Source organism: Rosa rugosa, chromosome 5 (assembly GCF_958449725.1).
Source record: "Rosa rugosa chromosome 5, drRosRugo1.1, whole genome shotgun sequence".
NCBI lineage: Eukaryota > Viridiplantae > Streptophyta > Magnoliopsida > Rosales > Rosaceae > Rosa > Rosa rugosa.
Window position 1 is genome coordinate 15,252,569 of NC_084824.1, and position 19,376 is coordinate 15,271,944.

The 19,376-nt window shown below is 39.1% G+C and overlaps 2 protein-coding genes and 1 long non-coding RNA gene across 3 annotated transcripts; 1 reads left to right on the plus strand and 2 right to left on the minus strand.

Moving 5' to 3' along the window:
* Positions 1–7,173: 7,173 nt before the first annotated feature.
* Positions 7,174–8,388, minus strand: LOC133711255 (uncharacterized). The gene has a single exon (XM_062137408.1). It carries the CDS (start codon positions 8,386–8,388, stop codon positions 7,174–7,176), a length of 1,215 nt encoding a protein of 404 aa, XP_061993392.1.
* Positions 8,389–11,020: 2,632 nt separating this feature from the next.
* Positions 11,021–12,870, minus strand: LOC133711976 (uncharacterized). The gene is made up of 3 exons (XR_009847096.1): positions 12,298–12,870; positions 11,497–11,580; positions 11,021–11,415 (listed from the first exon to the last, which is right to left on the minus strand). It is a non-coding gene; the product is annotated as an uncharacterized LOC133711976 (long non-coding RNA).
* Positions 12,871–18,015: 5,145 nt separating this feature from the next.
* Positions 18,016–19,084, plus strand: LOC133711256 (uncharacterized). The gene is made up of 3 exons (XM_062137409.1): positions 18,016–18,061; positions 18,179–18,341; positions 18,541–19,084. The coding sequence occupies exons 1-3, from the start codon at positions 18,016–18,018 to the stop codon at positions 19,082–19,084; spliced, it is 753 nt and encodes a 250-aa protein (XP_061993393.1).
* Positions 19,085–19,376: the final 292 nt, after the last annotated feature.

Here is a 19,376-nt window from a genome sequence, read left to right on the forward strand (position 1 = left end):
TTCATTGCTCATAGTTGTTAACTTACTAATTTTTTGATATAGATTAAAATAGACGAAGATTAAAACTGAATGTAAAAATTAGGAAAAAATTCAGTTTACCCCCCTGAACTTTGGGGTTAAAATCAGACTGGTCCTTAAACTTTTTTTTTAATCAGACTGGTCCTTGTACTCTCAAAAGACATCACCCGGGTCCAAATTTTGAATTTTCCTCCAAATGTGACGTCACCATATCCGTTGGAGCCGACATGGGGGCCCAAATTTGACTGTTGTTCTGACATTTTTGACGAAACGTCTAAAATACCTTCCATTACAATTTTTTTTTTCTCATTATATCTCGATTACAGAACCCGTAATCGAACTAAACACTCACTCGCTCACTCACTCACTCACTCGCTCACTCACTCACTCACTCACTCACTCACTCACCCACTCTCCTGCTCTCGCTCTCTCGCTCGCATCATCTTCAACTGTCGAAACCCAGATTCAAAATCCCCAAATCAAGCTATTTCTAGGTCAGAAGATCAAGGCGACAGTACTCAGCATGGCTGGGGCAGATGAATGGATACCCCAATTGGAGAATGGAGGCGAAGATCTTTCGAATTACGGTGAGTTAGGGATTTGAATTTAAGATTGTTACAAATGATTTAGGTGGTTTATTGTTTTGGGTTTGCTTCACTGATGTTGATTTTTGTTTTGGGGATTTGTTTGTTTCTGGTTATCCGATTTAGGGCATTCGATTCCAAAAATATTGGGTCTTCAGTTACTGGATCTGGAAATTTAGGGTTTGGAATGTTCGTATTTATGGGGTTTTTAGTTCACTTTATTGTTTTGACAGATTAGGATTTGGAACCTTCTGATTTGGGGGTTGCGAGAATTAGGGTTTCGAAATACTTTATTATATCACTGTGAAATTGAATAATAGATTTGCATGTGGTTGTTGTTGGGAAGCTAATGCTGCTGATTAACCAAAGTGGTCCTCATAAGTGCTTATGTGGTCCTACAGAAGAATTGATTTTTTAGGATTTTAGTTGTTGGTAGCCTTTGAAAACTGGGTTGGTGAGTATTTATGAGAATGTGAGCATAAGTACAAGGTTTTCTGTCTTGGGTATATTTTGTGCTTTGTATCTGTCTAGGGTTTTCTGGTATATATTTGTGCTGGATATGAATTCCTTTTTTTGTAATTGAATCTGTTCGTAATTGCAGTACATCCCGATTACTTTACCTGCAAAGTATATCATGGTGGATACTTCGATCACTTAGGACACAAGTATGTCGGTGGAAGCATCAGCTACTACGATAATGTCGACAAGAACAAGATGAGTTTAACTGAGGTGGATGGGATGGTGAGGGGTATCAATCCTTCTTATGTTGGGAGAATGATTGATTACTATTACTCCATAGGGTCTGAGGAAGATGCAACCACCAAGCTAAATACTGACCGAGATGTGGTGACAATGTGTTGTTGTGTGCCAGAGATTAGGCTTGTGATCTTATACCTTGACCACAGAGACTTGCATGGAGATGACTTTGAAGAAGAGGATGATGTTTTCATGTATGAGCAAGAAATACCAGGTTTTTGGGATAGTCAAGCCGGGAGCACCAGGGTTGTCATAGAGGAGCTGCCTGATTCACCAAGGAAGCCGAAGTCTTCTATGAAGATTGAAGAGCTCCCTCCTTCACCTCAAAAGCATCATGTGAAGGCCAAAACATATAAGGTTTGTGCTTCAAGGAAGCCTCTGCCTGCTTTGAAGATAACTGGGCCTGAGGAAATTCCAACTCAGACAAGTAGAGCTCCCACAATTGATCCATCTGATAAAGGAAATAAGAAAGTGGAGTTGGTTGAAGAAGATGAGTTTGAAGATGATTTGGATTATGGTTTTCAAGATGAGCACATATATGAAGAAGATGATACTGTTGTTGATGAAGATGAGGGTGGTGAGGGAGATGAGCAAGGATCTGATGATGATGATGACTACAACCCAGCTAAGGATGATGATGAGTATGCAGGTTATGGGGTTGATGATGATTTTCTTTTTGAATGGTTAACAGAACCAGAAGTAGGTGACAAGGAGGGGGCTTCTGAGGCTAGTGAAGATGAGAGGGATGAAGCAACTGATGTTGAAGACAATGAGCCAATGTTTGTAGCAGTTGACTCAGATGAGGAAGGGATTGGGCATGAGTACAATAGTGATGAGGATGTGGTGCAAGACAAGTTTCCAGAGTTTAATCCAAAGATAGACATGAAATACCCTCATTTTTGCAAAGGCATGAAGTTTGCCACAACAAAGATACTCAGAGCTGCATTAAGGGAGAGAGCAATTCAGGATGGTTGGGAGGTGATTTTTTTTGAAGAATGATAGAGACAGAGTCAAGGCCATTTGTAAGGCTGAAAATTGTGATTTTGAGCTGTTTGCATCTAAAATGCAACATGAGAGCACCTTGCAGATTAAGACATATGTTGGGAAGCACAACTGTGTTAGAGTGTTGGATAACACTATGGTGAAAACACCATATCTAGTCCAGAGGTTTGCTGAGCATATCAAGCTCAACCCTCATATCTCAACAGGTATTAATTTTCCAATTTACAATTTCCTTACAATTTTTCAATTCACTGTGTGGTTTGGTCAATTTTGTCATATCATTTATTGTTTTGATGTCTCAGAGTCCCTACAGCAAGTGATGGCAGATGCTGTTAGAGCCAAGGTCTCATTCCAACAAGCCTATAGAACTAAGAGGACTACTCTGAGTATGCTTGAGAGAAGCATGAAGGAGCAATATGCAAGGGTGCATGATTATGCTAAGGAGCTTAAGAGGGTGGACCCAAATACAACTGTGGACATCAAGTGTGACTTCAATAATCCAGGCCAGCTGCCCCTATTCAAGAGGACGTGCATTTGTTTGGGGGCATTGAAGCAAGGATTTAAAGTTGGATGCAGACCATTGCTGGACTTAGATGGGTGTCACCTCAAGAGTGCCTATGGTGGTCAGCTGTTATCAGCAGTGGGGGTGGATGTTAATAACACAACCTGGGTGGTTGCTTATGCACAAGTAGAGATAGAGAGTAAGGATTCATGGGACTGGTTCTTGAGGCTTTTGGTTAAGGATTTGGAGATCACAGGTGAAGGAAATGGTTTCACCTTCATTTCAGACAAACAAAAGGGGCTTCTACCTGCATGTGAAGATGTGGTGCCACTAGCTGATCACAGGTTCTGTGTTAGGTACTTGTGGACTAATTTCAACAAGCTATTCCCTGGCAAGGTGATGAAGGATCAGCTGTGGGCAGTTGCCAAGTCCACAACCATGGCTTATTACCACAAAGAGATGGTTTTGATGAACCAGATGGATTCAGAGGCTCATAAATGGCTAACAGGTAACATAATTATGCTAATAACTCCTGGGTGGTTGCTTATGCTTTTACCTTCACATTACTTATGCATTAATGTCAACTGTTTTACACTTTGAAGATCCAAAGAGAAACCCTAAGTACTGGTGCAGAGCCCACTTCAACACCGTTTTGAAGTGTGATGTGTTGTTGAACAATCTTTCAGAGAGTTTCAATGCATGTATCCTACCTGCAAGGTCCAAACCAGTCATTACATGCTTTGAAGAAATTAGGGTGAGGATGATGAAGAGGATTGCAATCAGGAAAGAGAAGATGAGCAAAGTTATGGACCCTATCTGCCCCAGGCTAAGGCAGATTCTGGAGAAGAACAAGGTTAAATCTGCAACAGATTGCATCCCTAATGGGACTGGGAGCCACAAAATTGAAGTGGAGAGCATTGGAGGCAGCAAGTATGTGGTGGATCTGGGCAGAAGGGCTTGTGCTTGTAGGAGATGGGATCTAATTGGGATCCCTTGCAAGCATGCCATATCAGCCATCAACTTCATGAGAGAGAAGCCTGAAGATTATGTTGATGTATGCTACCTGACCAAGACTTACATGGTTGCTTACTCTAACACAGTCCAACCTGTAAATGGGATGGACTTGTGGATCCCAAGTGAAGAACCTGCCATCCTACCCCCACAGTACAACAGGCAGCCTGGAAGGCCAAGGACCAAAAGGTTTAAGGATGCTTCTGAGAAAAAGAATGAAGGCCCCAAGCTTGGAAGGGTGCAGAAATCTCTGAGGTGCTCCAACTGTAACCAATTAGGTCACAATATTAAGAGTTGTCATAGACACCTCCCACCAAAGACATCAGCAGCCAAGGGTAGCAAGAAGAGAAAGCTGAACAATGGAGAGGCAAGAAGAGAAAGCTGAACAATGGAGAGGCATCATCTTCTCAGGTATTTTTTGCACCAGAGAGATTGTTGAGGGTTCTTAAATGTATTGGAATATTATGGACTAATCATACACTAACAAACTTATCTACCACAGCCAAAGGGTACCAAAGAGCCCTTGAAGAGTAAGAATGAACTCAGAGCTAAGGCAGCAAAGGTAAATTCATTTTACATTTTTGTTTGATGCTTTTGTTGGTCAGTGGTTGCTTCTGAATGTATATATACATGTCATTGCTGCAGAAAAAGAGGGATGAAAAGAGGGAAACAACAAAGGAAGCAAGAGGATCTACTCCAACCAGAGGAAGACCACCGAAAGCTGCTTCAAACAATGGTAAAGTGGCTTCAAGCAAGGGTAAAGCAGCTTCTGCACCACAAGCTTCCCAAGGTTCGTCAAGGTCATCTGTGAGGATCAGGGATAATGCAAGGAATGTTGCAAAATAGGAATGCAGCCAAGGTTAGGATTTATAGATGCATTGTGCACTTTTTTGTGCAACCATGTGCTGTGTCGCATGGTTGCAAGGTCTAATTTTTTGCATAGATGATTAGACCTAGATTTTTGTGCACCTCAATCCAAACTGTTGTTTTTTGTTAGTTTGGATGTAAACACACATTTACGCATCTATTATGGTAATTATGAACAAGCTTCTCTGCAAAATTTGTGATTTTAGTCATCTTTTGCTATTACTGTTCATTTGATTGTTATTGCAAGATTTGATGACTTTCTGGAAATTTTGGAGGTTAGGGTCCAATTTTTGATCTTTCAACACATGTTTTGGTGAATCAGCCATATTTGAGATTAAATTAGGATCTAATTTAAATTTGGGAGCCAAATAGATCACATTGTCCATTCTGCCCTCCTTTACGATTTAAAAAGGATTTCTGTGGGCCCCCATGTCGGCTCCAACGGCTATGGTGACGTCACATTTGGAGGCAAATTCAAACTTTAGACTCGGGTGATGTCTTTTGAGAGTACAAGGACCAGTCTGATTAAAAAAAAAGTTTAAGGACCAGTCTAATTTTAGCCCCAAAGCTCCAAAGGTCAGGGGGGTAAACTGAATTTAATCTTAAAAATTAAAAAAATGGAAGTAAATCAAATTATAATTTTATTAGGAAACTTTAATATATTTTATTTTTTTAATTGATATAAAGTAAATGAGAGATTTTCATTAAAAAAAATTTTCTTTTTTAATTGAATATGTCATATAAGGATATTTCTGGAAAGAGAAATTGGTTAGATAAGAAAATTTAATAATTGAAATTAAAATGCCGGGTGTAATGAGCAAATATGGTGAACAAAGAAAATAATAGGGTGGCAATAGCCGCACCCATTTTTAAGTCATTATGTGCCTAAATAATGTAAAAAGACTTAAAATAAGCAAATACGTGTACTCCCTCAATATCTCCTTACATGTCAAGAATAGCGACTTCTATCATTTTCACATAAATGTTTTATATTCTTATAGTCCTTGGCATTCATGTTGCCAGCAATTTCAATGATTTGGAACATGCATTTGATCTAATTTGTCATATGACATAGGTCCAGCCTCTAAGAGCAAGTTCAGCGGTGTGAACTTGACTGGTCATAGTCAAGTTATTGCTGATGTGGTAACCGACTGAAGGAGAAATCAGTTTGCAGCGGAAGAAGTTTGACCGGGCAAAACCCAGCCCTTCATGACTACAGCCAAGGAAATAGTCATCTCCATGACTATTTTGATGACCGGCCAAGCTCACATGCCACACAAGCCAAGCCCTTCACGTGGCTGACGTTAGCACTTCTCAGCAACCAACGACGCGCCAAGGGAGGGAAGTAGAGGACAACAAGCCGACGCGTGGCGCCGCAACCCACAGAAGGTGAAGCCAGTCGCTTGTCGCGTAGCGACAGAGAGAGGGGGGCCGGCATGCCACGTGGAAGGTAGCCATTGGTCCTATTTGAAATCTGGGCCTAACGGCCAATTAATCTCAGCCCTTCATTTCAATTAAATGGGCAATCCTACGGCTTACAATTAACATGTATATAGTTAAAATTGATGAACAGTGAAAGATGAACAGTCTTGACCGGTCAAGAAAAACAACGGGTGCAAACCCATGTCCAGTGGCAGTGAACAGTAACTTGACTGGTCGAATTCTTGACTTCTCGACTTTGCCTTTTCTTGACTACGGGTGCACTTGCTCTAAGCTCCTTTTCTATAGTCTAGTCTGGATGGTACCATCACCATTCACCAGGTGTGCCTTGCTGGAGGAGGAGGATCCTAATTTTTAAGTCACCATCCCAATCAGTGGTTCACAGAGCCCCAATTTGTCATTACCCTCCACTCTCCAGTCTCTATTTGGTGCCGTGCAATAAATGGAGAGAGCTGACTCAAACTATGACATCAGAATACCAACCATTTCTCTCTTTATTCAAATATGTGTTCTGTAGAAATCAGTATTTTCAAAGACTACATCAATCAAAACTCTTTGAAGCAAATCATAATTTCATTTAGAAAACAAAGGGTCAAGTGATTCAAGTCCTCAAAGTCAAATAGGACAGACAAAGAAGAATAGAAAAGGAATAGCCTAGAGCCCTAGATCATGATACCTTTCATTTTCAATGGGACAAGATGACTAGGAGAAAGAAAATACACCAATAATCAAATACTCAAATCTTTATTCATTTTTAGATAAATAGCTCCAACACCAATGGTCAAAGGAGAATCATACATAGTCAATCTCCATATCAACCCTTACAATTGAAAAAGGAAGCCATGTTCATACAAGACCAGCAAACACAAACAAACTGGTACTTATTAGCTAATTCAAACACATCCAAACCCAAACATCAATCACTCTCTTAAAATTCAGACAGAAAAAAAAAAAGCAGCAAACTTTGATCCTGAAATCAATTTGATATCCTTCTTATAGAAACCACTGGTGCACAGCAACTCCTAGATCCCTTAGCCTTCCATGTAGAGCAATGCACTCCCAATAAGCTCTCTTGCTCTTGTCACTCTTTCCATTCTGCCACCATTCATTGTTACACTCCAAAAACAACTCATCCACCAGACAGATTGTGCTCTTCTGCATCATATCCACAACAACTTCTGCTTCTGCTTTCATCACAACATAGTCCTCTTCCTTCACATTCTCCTTTAGCCAATCCGAAACATCAGTCTGCGGCTTGCTTGAAGCTTCTTCGTCTTGTTGTTCTTCTATTTCAAGGTTGTGTACTTCAAAATCCGTATTCATTTTCGGGTAGTTTTGATGAAACCATTCAATTGCGCCACCTTTTTTCTCATTCAAGTCCACATTAACAAACACACGGCGCTCGTAATTTTCAAGAGAATTCCCCAACAGGTAAGGAAGGAACTTCATCTTCTTCAAGTACTGGCTTGATTTTGCCAAAGCACGTCTTGGTGGCTCAAGCAACACATCTTCAAGACCCTGCAGGACGGCCTCCTTGGCCCCACTTCCAAATTGGCAAAGCCGCCGGCGGCCGGGATTCTCCTGCAGCTCACCAGCCGGACCGGTCTTCCTCATTGCCACAAAAATTGAAGCGTATCGGCGAAGATACACAATCTTGTAATTGGATTTTTTGCTAAAAGCATTTGAAGGGTCATTGCTTAGAGGAACAGCAACAATGCCACCAACTTTCAAGACGCGATCCACAAATTTAGCATCACCTAAATCAAATGCGAAAACAAAATCCACAGACTCGTCCTTGACCGAGCTCTTTCTCTCCGAATCAGAATCCATAGCAATTTCAAATCCATTATCATCAATATTCAAACCACGAATAGCATGAATCATACCAACATTGCCAGGACTCACAATGAGAGACTTGTCACCCTCCCTGCGAAGGCCTTCACCAGCCAAATCATTGAAAAGCAAACCCAATTGCTCAAATTTGAAAATTTCAGACCCACTACTTTCCAATTCAGAAACAGTTACACGCTTAAAAATAGACCCAATGCAGGGCAGTGTGAGCATAACCAAAGCCAGAAAAACTGACCGGCAAATAATACGCAGTACCTTCACATCAGGCAGCTTGATCACCAAAATCTCGCCGGAATCCAGTCCGGCCCTGAAATGACCGTGCTTGGCCTTAAAACCGCCGGCCAATTCCATCATCATTTTTGTCGAGATCTGATCAGAAAACAACAGCGCGAGCACCGACCGACGAATAATTGCGGGAAAATCCTATCTAGATTGCAAATGTTATGCAATGCGTTAGAGAAAATCGAGAGGGAAAACAGCAACGGAGAACATTATTGGGTTTAGCGGGCACAGAATCTGGCGGAGGTGTGATTTGCACCCACGAGAGCTACGAATTTGGTTCCGCACCAAAGGAGAGATAACTGCCTAATCCTCTCGACCTCCATTGTCTTCTTCTTTACTATCATGCAATTGCTCTCTCTATCCTTCGTCCCTTTCACAATTTTCTTTTCTTTTTTATCTCTCGCACATTATCTGAGAGATTGACGTTTCAGACTCCCTCAGCCAGCTACCAGTTCGTCGTCTGAAACCCAATCACCGGACGACGGCGAGAGAGGAACGGAGAAAGAGGGGGTTGTGAGAGGGATTTGAAAACTGGGGAATTGAATTGCGAAAGAAAAGGGGAAAGAGAGAGATATAAAGAGGGAATGGGATCCGAGTTTTGCGAGAGCCAAATGCCGTGTGGGAGGGGGGATGGCTGGGGTTTGTTGAAGCTTCGGTGGCAGTTGGGCTTTTTGGCCCAATAACTCGGTAACGGAAACAAGCATGCAGAGACAGATTACCAGAAATGAGGTTCATGTGGGGATGGTTGTACCTGGGGGAGCTATATATGGGATTTTTTGTATTTTGTTTTTTTGGGAGGTTTTTTTTTTAAACCCTCCTTTTGGATTGTTAATTTGCTCAGAGCTCAGACGGCCAACAAAGCATTGCAGAACTCCCTTGCTTACGTTTATAATTCAGTAATTACACTAAATCAACACAGCGTTTGAACGCAAATACTGAATTACTTGTCGTGGTTAGGTTGAATTTCATTATTATTACATTAATGGAGAGCCAAAATTTGTGAATGTTATCTTTGAACTTGTAAGAAGAGTTATTTATCCTAAAATTTATACAATTATTAAGAGAAGAGTTTCCGGATTAATGCCGTTTTATATCACTGTAGCAAAGAGTGGGCCACTATTTTTTTTTCTTTTTTTCTTTTTTCTGATAAATGAAAAAAAATATATATATTGCAAAAGCTTAGGTGTATGTGACTCGATCAATGCAGACTACACAATGGTGATTGCTGGAGTTTGGTGCCGTTCGGTTTCCTCCCTGAGGTTGTTCGGATTTGGGCTTGGTCTAGGTTTGTAAAGCTCAAAATGGATGACTAAAAAGGTCAGTAGTCAGATTGGCCATCTAGTGGGTGGTGATGCGATGCAGGTGATGGTGATGGTTAGGCCCATATGGATCAGTATGCTCCTCTTGTTTTTGGTAGTCATCATTTGTTTGCAAGTTGCTATGCCTTTTGATCAACAGGGCAATTGAATCAGGGGTAATGTGTTCTCCTTTGTCTCAAAATTATTCCTTCTTCTACATGATGAATTACTGTGGTCGTGCTTTGGGAATCTTTATTTTGTGGGCTTGGGTGCTTTGGGCCCATAGATTTTTTTAGATTTTTGGTCTTTATTTTTATTTTCTTTTTGGTAGGGCTGGGCACGGGCCAGGACAGGCCGAAATTGTGGTAATCCCGATCCCGGACCCGGAATTATAAGTCGGGATGGGATGTTGGTTTTTCAAAACTGGTACCGAAACCGAACGGGTTCGGTACGGGCCCGGAACGGTTTCGGGACGAGAGCTGTTTTGAACTTTAATTCATTTCATTCATCATATATATATATATAACCTGCAGACGGCAAACTGAAACAACATCATATAATCATTGGTTATAATATATGACCCAAGCTTATACATTGATGATTGATCAGCCCTAGTTAATCACCCAAGCTTATACACGTTGATGATTGATCAACCCTAGTTAATCACTCAAGTTTATACTAAGATCAGACAATCAACATAAAAATCTCATACATGAACAATTGCATAATTGCTTACTGAGATTGTAAGACTATAGATCAAGTTACCAATTAAACTTACAAATTAACTCAGCCTAATTCATTTAACTAAGAAGAACCAAACTGGAGATGAATGGTCTTCAAGCCCCGAAGCAGGTGGATGAGCAACTTGCTTCTTCCAATCTTCCTCTAGCCATCAAAATTTGAATCGAAGAACTGAACTGGAGATGATCGAAGTGTGAAATGGACTGGAAGTGAAATCAATACTGATTACTGAAGAACAAGAGAAAATTTGGGGAAATTGGAAAGAAATTGGGGATCAGGGATTTAGATGAAGAATAGAAGAGGAACTGGAGAGTGGAGAAAAGAGTCTCAAATCTGAGTATTGGGGATCGAATTAGCCTTTTAGGTTAAACGAGCGATGGCACCCGCGCTTTGCCGCGGGATTTGTCGTTGCCAACAATTTACAACATATGCTATTAGAATAAAAAGCACTTGATTCTTGATCAAAATGATAAACCTCAAATTGTGGTGGTGGTGGTGGTGGTATTATCATTACCTGTCCAATATCTTCATTTACAAAGACGGATACTTTTTTCATCAGAATCAATCCACTTTTACTTTTCTACGTAGCAACACTGTTTGATTTCACCTCTAATTTAAACCAATCATAATTAAAGAAGACAGAATTCAAAACAATGAGAGTTAACCAATGACCATTAGAAAACTTTGGTCTCTCTTTTTGATGTATATCAAATTTATTCAAACAGTACACTACTAAATTAATGAATACAAAGATACAAAACAGAAACCAAGGAACTTCCCAAAATACAGAAGCTGGGATAAACCTTAAAGCCTCAAAAGAAGAACGGAGCAATAATTTTTCCTTTTTTTTTTCTGTCAGGATTTCTTCTACAACCTTTATTTTCAATTTAGCTTTCTTGTCCTCTCCACTTTGGCACACAATCAAGTCAGCAAGGTGGCAATCTTATGGCACAGAAACTACGCTGATTTCAAACTTTGCAGTCAAATGCACCCAAAAACCATCATAAACATCATACCTAAACCAAATTTTCTTTGCACTGTTCATGGCATCAAAAATTCCCACCTACAGTTAAATCAGGGTTCTTAGCAAGAAAAGATTTGTCAGAAACCAACAATGATCAAAATGACTCAGAAAAGTACTTACTTGGTCACCTTCCTACTGTACTGAGTTGTATCAGTAATTAAATTCCCAAACAAAGATTTCTTTTGTCCACCACCAGTCAAGGGCCTAAAAAAGAAAAATATAAGTTATTCATATCAAATACGAAGAGAAAAGACAGAATTACAGGCATGGTAATTATAAGAACAAAGGGTGTGCAGGTGAGGAAGTTCCTTTTTAAATGCAATCATATAGTTTGATGTCAAATTGAGCATAGTGGGACACTTTGCTAGAGCTGAAATATTAATGAAAAACTCAGATAACTGCTTAACCCCACATACAGTACTGTTTTATATAATCCGCACAGAAAGAACAGTACACGTCCAGAAAACGGAGAGAAAAAAAAAACGAATTCAATTTTTGTCATCAATCACCATTATGCGAGAAACCCTTAATAACATTAACAGTAGAAACAGACTTCTTTTCATTAATCGCCATTATCTAATTTGTTAATAGTCAGATATTACATTAATAAATCTGTAGAAACACATCTCCTTCAAAGTAACTAACCACAACACAAAAGCAAATGAAGTTTTGAAAAAAACAAAATAGTAATGTCTGGTCACAATCAAAACAGAAGAATACCACTCCCATAATATCTGAACTGAAAAGCCAAGGAAAGCTTGAAAATATGACCTTCACCCATTTTTAGTCATGTCTAATCAGTTTTCATTGTTAGCATCACAATTCAATCACACAGATTATTCTTTCTCCAAAAGTTTGATCTGTGCAGAAAGTAAACAATCACAAAATTGAACTAATATAATTAAATTGGCCTAATCTTACATGCAGTAGGCAATCAGGGGCTTCGCGAACTCAGTGACTATAACACAGTCCCTCCTCTGTTTGTCCACTTAAATCCCAGGCAGGTGCAGAACTAATCACTAAAATGAAGACAACAAATTAATTAATGCAATAGAGAAACAGATCATAATCACACACGCCGTGTAAAATCCCATTTTCACTCTCGGTGTTCTTCAGCCAATGCTTAAACAACGAAGAATTGATAGCACTCCTGCAAGCTGCGATAGACTGTATACTACTTAGTGCAACATCTCTACAGATTCCTCTTCTTCTTCTTCTTCTTCTCGTCCCCCTCTTCTTCTTTCTGTGCATGTCAGGCAAACTGATGCAGTGCTGGTCGGTAGAAGAGAAGAAAACCTCTCTCTCTCTCCTTTTTCTGTCTGCGCAGCTTTCGACACGCCATGGTTGCTCAGCAGATCAACAAGTGGCAGGGTAGGCTGTAATTTACTCGGGAGGGAGGGATGCAATGGTAGCACCGTAAATAAGAAAAAAACAGGGGCAAATGAGTAAATCAATTTGACATTTACTGTTCACGGAGAGATAGCGCTTTAGTATTGGTAATAGGTTTAGTGATCAGGTGTGGTCATTCTTTCATGTTCCCATATATTTGACTAAATCATCCAATCAAACTCAGTCAAGTATATAAAACAATTAAAGATTTAATTTATTTAATAAAAACGGGACGGGAAGGGCCTTAACGGTATGGACTGGGCTGGTACCGGTACCGGGCCCGTTTGTCTTGGAACGGGACAGGACAGGCCCAAACAGTAAAATTTTAATTTTAATCCCGGCCCGTACCTGCAGATTTCGGGACTGTACCGGAACTTCGGTTTTGGGTGCCCAGCCCTACTTTTTGGGGATCCATCCTTTTTAACTAAGGGCTAGTTTGGAATTGCTATGACTTTTTAAAAAAAATTGTTGCTGCTCTGTTGTGAGAATAATCAGCTGTGAATTAAAATAGTTTCGTGTTTGGTAAATAATATTTTTAAAAGTGCTGTCAGTATATAAAACAACTTCAGAGTTTGTTTTGATCCATAACCACTTCTAAAAGCAACCTCTGGGCTGCTTCTAACATCTGCTGCCAGTGACCTATAACTTTCAATTAAAGCTGCTTTTTATTTAGGGTCCTTGACCAAATGCACCAAAATTGGCCAAATTTATCCCACTTACCCCAGCAACAGATTTTTATTCCCACTAACCCGATTTCAAAGAAAATGTCAAATTTACCCTCAGCTTAATTATACAATTACATCAAAGCCACTCTCTCTTATCTCTCCTCTCTCTCTCTCTCTCTCTCTCTCTCTCTCTCTCTCTCTCTCTCCCTCCCCGTACGTACAGATCACCGGTCCCGGCGAGAGGCGCGACGACGACGAACCGATCCAGGCCTTGTTTCTTCCGCACCTTCCAAGATTGAGCCTGTGGCCCCCAGCAGCTACGACACCAACTACAATCGCTTCGAGTTCGACTCTGATAATCACCGATCTGAGGGCGTTCGTCTTCTCCGAGCTTAGAGCTGCGGGTCCAATCGGGCCTTGCTGATCGGAGACTTCAAAGCGGCGTCGTCGCTAAGAGTGAACTGGAGTTTTGAATCTGAATCGGAATCGGAGGATTTGCGGTCGAGAAAGGGGAAGACAGGTTCGGGTTCTCAACCGGTGCTCTCTCTCTGCGAGTTCGACGCTCTTCCTCTGCCAACGCCGCCGTTTTTGCCCCAAAACAGCTACTGTGTGTCCTTCTCCGGTCTCGGTCATCGTCCTGGTCTTTCTAGGGTCTTCCCCTGAAACAGCAACCGGCGAAAAAGTGAAGAGGTGGGTGCCCAGAGCATTTCTGGGTGCCTAAATCTTTTTTTTTTTTTTTTTTTTTTTAAGTAATGGGACAGAAAAGAAAAAAAAAATTGAATGTCTATTGGGGGGCAATAGACGTCTATTGGGAGGCAATAGACATCTGTTAAAGCGTCTATTGGGGGGTAATAGACATCTATTGGGGGGCAATAGACGTTTTGAATTGATGTAATCTCCTCGTTTTTTTTCTTTAATCAAAGTTTTATTTGTATAGTTTTAGGAAGATTAATTACCATTTCGGTAATCTAAACGTCTATTGGGGGGCAATAGACGTCTACTGGGGGGCAATACATGGTTGATAGTCGTCTATTGGGGGGCAATACATGGCTGATAGTCGTCTATTAGGGAGCAATAGACGTCTATTGGGGGGCAATAGACGTCTATTGCCCCTCTATTAAGGGGCAATACATGTCTATTGGGGGCAAAAAAACTTTCCGGTGAGATTTTCAGCAAATTCCGGTGGGCGGCAGCCGGTGACCGGAATCCGGCGACCGGTGACCGGATTCCGGCGAAAGTTGACCGGATTCCGGCGGCCGGTGACCGGATTCCGGCTGCCGGTGACGGGCTCCGGCGAAGTCTCCTATGGTTTCTCTCTCTTCCATTTTCTCTCTCTCTCTCTCTCTCTAAGTAACAAAGGGGTGAGGGGTAAAATGGTATTAAAAAAAAATTAAAAACAAAAAAAAAATCTTAATGGGGTATTAGGGAAGACTCCCTTAGAGTGTATTGGGTAAGAGAGAATTAAAAAAACTTAATGGGGTAAGTGGGAAAAAAATCTCTAGAAATGGGGTAAATGGACAAAACCCCTTTTATTTATTTACCAAACATAATATCTAAAATTTTAAACAAAAGCTAATTTTTTTTAAAGCGAAGCAATCCCAAACGGAGCCTAAATGATGATAGACCTATTTTCTTTTTCTTTTTTTGAGCAAAGAGATTAGCAAGGAAAATAGACAATCTGTAGTCTGCTTTACTCATCTTTGGACGTCTTGTTTTCCTTGTTTTGAGCTTAATCTTAAAAGGTGGGATGTACTAGGAGTATTTTAGTAGTTTGCTCTTTTGTTAGGGGTGAGTTTTGTAGTGTACTCTAAGTAACAATATTATTATCGACCCCTTAGGATTGTGTCGTTATTGTACAGCTTGTTGAATTGCATAACGGATAACTTTTTTGCACCAGATGATACCAGACGAGGGTACAAGTCCAGAACTAGACCTCTGTAATAGCATCTAACCACGATCCGCATGTCGTCTTCTGCAGCAACACCAGGCCACCACCTCCGACGACAGAAACCTGAGATCAAGAAATCCTGCTTGCAGCCGCATGTAGCGCCGCATTACAGCGTCGAACGACACGTTGACTGCTAGACCAAAAGAGAGACCATTTATATTAGTAGAGATATATAAAGTTAGTTATTGTTTTGGGGTATAAAAAATAAAATAAAAAATAAAAAATTAGTTATGACAAACATCCCCACTTCTCTTAAATATAGCACAGATTTTTTTTTTTGGTTAATTTAAATATAGCATAGATAACATCACTTCTCTTATATATAGTATAGATATTGATTGTTCATAAAAAAAAAAAGAATTTTATTTTTTACGCCCGTCAGGTATGTTTTTTCTAGTATTCTAAAACTAACCATACTTTTACTAAAATAAATAAATAAAGGCTTGAGGGCAGCCGCACCAGCCCTTTATTCAAAAAAAAAAAAAACTAACCATACTTTTACTAAAATAAATAAATAAATAAACTAACTATACTTAAAATTTTAATATTTGGACACCTATGGAACGATTTTTTTTTTTTTACCTACGATCTAGATTGAAATTTTAATGATTTGAAACTTTGAAAAATGTTTTATTTATTATGATTTTGTTAAATTATTTTCAACAAATTTAAGTTCTTCAAGTAGAAAAAGAAAATTATTTTTATTTGGTCCTCCAAATTTTCTCATTTTATCTCTCTTCTTTATGAATTATCAAATTACCTAAATAATGCAACAATTACTTTCGAAATTCAAGATGCTAAACATATGACAAACATAAGTACTTAAGAGTTTATTAAAAAGAATAACATAGAAATTTATCGAAGAAAATACTCAAATTCAATGTTCTCAATATACAGAACACTGACCAGTTAGAGATGAATCAACCCAAGAAAAATTATATTAAGTTAGTGACGTTTTTCCGCATGAATGTAATTGATTAAATGATCATTTTAATCCATGCCCTAGGCACATAAGGAAAAAAAAGAAAAAAAAAAAACGATCTTTGTGAAGAAGCTTGCATGTGCCAAAAAGAAGTTCACCTCAAAAATTTTGTGTTAGGAACAACTTTAAGTGGGTTTGCAGACAATTAATAGATTTGCATCAGAAATCAAAAGTTATGGACGTTCAACAAAAATGGGTGATCAGCCAAAAAAAATAAAAAAGGAAGAAGGAATATAATGGATGGAGTTATGGTTAGACCTGTAAATGGACCAGATTTGGATCGGATCGACCTAAATCCAAATCCGTTTACTTAAAAAAAAAATTCGATCCAAACCCGCTCCGTTAACCCAGCGGATCATTGATAGTTCGATCCAAATCCGTATCCGCTGGATTAACGGATATCGGATCCGCTAATCCAACCCGTTTATAATTTCAAATATTTTAAAATTTTAAATAGTAATATTAAATTTATATCATAATACCTCATAAGATATTAATAAAATATTAAAACAACATGAAGAGTATCACCAAAAGTAGAGTTACATTATCAAAATTCTTAATGTTTTTTGGAATCTTAGGTGATGGATTGTCTCTTAGATTTCTACAAAAAATTTTTATTAGAAATTCTTAATATTTAATATTTTTTTTTTAAAAAAATAATATATTAATAGAAAATAATATTTTATTATTACGAAAACGGACTGGATCATTAACGGATCGGATCGACCTAAATCCGTATTTGATCCGTTAAATAAACGGGTTAATGGATTCGGATCATTAACGGATCAACAGATCAAAATTTTCGATCCAAACCCGTCCAATAGCCACAGATCTAGAGCGGGTCCGGATCAAAATCCGGTCCATTTACAGGTCTAGTTATGGTGAGTAAATTCACCTCAAAAAATTGAGATTACAAAGTTTCTATATTTTGTATATAAACTATATGAATAAGGCTATATTAGTAATTGGGCTAAATACTGGTTACTACCCTGTGGTTTAGGTCCAAAATCAATTCAGTCTCTGGACTTCTAATTTCATCAAAAACACTCATGCAGTTTCAATTTTGATCTAATAGGTACAATATGTTAGTCTTCCGATAATTGAATCATTTAACTTGTTGACGTAGCTCATATATGGCCTATGTTTTATGATGTGGTGTTGAGGTGACATGCATAGTCAATTTAGGAGTGGGTCTCACTATTAGAAATCTATCAAATAAAAAGTTTTTCATCAAATAATCCAACTATAAGTTGAACCCATAACAGAATATTAACGAATTGGATCTATTAGATCAAATTGAAAGTACATGGGTGTTTTTGATGAAATTAAAAGTCTGGGGATTGAATTGATTTTGGACCTAAACCACAGGGTAGTAACCAATATTTAGCTAAGAGAAGGTTTAATGTGCAAATTTATTGTTTAAAAAAAAAAAAAAAAAAAAAAAAAAAAAGATGTAAAGTGCATAAGAGATTTGCCTGCCTAAATCCTTAGGTGGTCTTGGAATTCGGCCAAAAGCTTCCTTCAATAAGGCTGCTTTGGCAAAATTAGGCTGGAAAGTGATCTCTGATCATGATAACTGGTGGGTGGATATTGTTCATAGGAAATACTTAAGAAAACATGCTTTTTTCATGCAAAATAAGCAGGCCAACCATTCTATGGCCTGGAAAGGTATTATTGATAATAGAGATCTTTTAATCCAAGGTATGCGTTGGATTGTTGGTAATGGTATTGACATCAAATTCTGGACTTTCAACTGGGCCTTTTCTTTTCCTTTGATCAATCTTATTTCGACTACTAATAAAATTTCTATTGATATAGATGAGAATGTTAGTGATTATATTGTTAATGGCTGTTGGAATGTTAATAAACTTTATGTTTTCCTTGATCATGATACAGTTAATTCTATTTTAAGTATTCCTCTTCCTGCTTTGGACTCTAGGGATGCATTTGTTTGGAGGCCGACCTCCAGCGGTATTTTTTTGTATTAAATCTGCCACTTGGCTTTAATGTGATTTGGTTGCTCCCCATTCGAGGGTTAAAATTTTGAATGAAATCTAGAGACTTAACATTCCTCCTAAGGTCAAGATTTTCTCTTGGCTCTTAGCTAGGGGAAGATTGAAAACTAGGGCAAGACTTGCTTGTTATTCTACTAATTATGATTCTTTGTGTGCCCTTTGCAGCTCAGGGGATGAGGACTTAAACGACTTTTTCTTCTCCTGCCCCTTTACTGCAAATGTTTGGCGCTCTGCTGGCATTACCAATATAGATTTCCAAAACTTTGAAGAATGGTTTCTTTCCTGGTTCAGGAAGGATTACCAAAAGTCTACTACTGAAAATCTTCTCCTTCTTTGCTGGAAAATTTGGGAGGTGAGGAATAATCTCATCTTCAGACATTCTCCCTCTCTTCCTAACATGGTGGTTCATGCTGCGGCATCCATTGGTGAGAATTACAGAAGGAATAACCCTTGCCTTTTCAAAGGTCCTGCTTCTACCTCTCAAGTTATTCGCTGGCTTCCTCCTTCTGCTGGCTTCGCCAAGCTCAATTTCGCTGGTTCTGTTGTCAACAATAAGAAAGCAGCTGCTGGTTTTGTTATCAGGGATCATGATGGTTCTCCCCTTTTTGCTGGTGCGAGAGCTATTGGTCATGCTTCTGTCCCCATTGCTGAAGGAAGTGTTGTTCGTGATGGTCTTTATCATGCCCTCCTCCTTAACTGTCGAAGGTGACTCCAAGTTAATTATAGACTCTATCAACAAAAAATGTGCTCCTCCTCGACGTCTTCGTACTCTTGTGAAAGACATCCTGAGTCTGGCTAGCAATTTCAAAGCTGTTTCCTTCTCTTATGCTCCCAGAGAAGCCAACTTCGTTGCTGATGCTGTTACAAATATGAGTCATAGATCAGATCCTATCACTTGGTCCAAAAAGTTGCCGTTCTTAGCTTTGTCTGCTTTTAATTTTGATCAGTTTAGTTCTGGTTGTAGTAAGAGCTTTAAGTTGCAATTTATTTTCCTCCTCAAA

Excerpts from the sequence above, each read along its gene's own strand:
- LOC133711255 (XM_062137408.1), bottom strand. The coding sequence starts at position 8,388 with ATGATGATGGAATTGGCCGGCGGTTTTAAGGCCAAGCACGGTCATTTC.
- LOC133711256 (XM_062137409.1), top strand. The coding sequence starts at position 18,016 with ATGGCCTGGAAAGGTATTATTGATAATAGAGATCTTTTAATCCAAG. Across the intron at positions 18,062-18,178 it reads TAGAGATCTTTTAATCCAAG|ATGAGAATGTTAGTGATTAT; the intron begins GTATGCGTTGGA and ends CTATTGATATAG. Across the intron at positions 18,342-18,540 it reads ACCTCCAGCGGTATTTTTTT|CTCAGGGGATGAGGACTTAA; the intron begins GTATTAAATCTG and ends TGCCCTTTGCAG.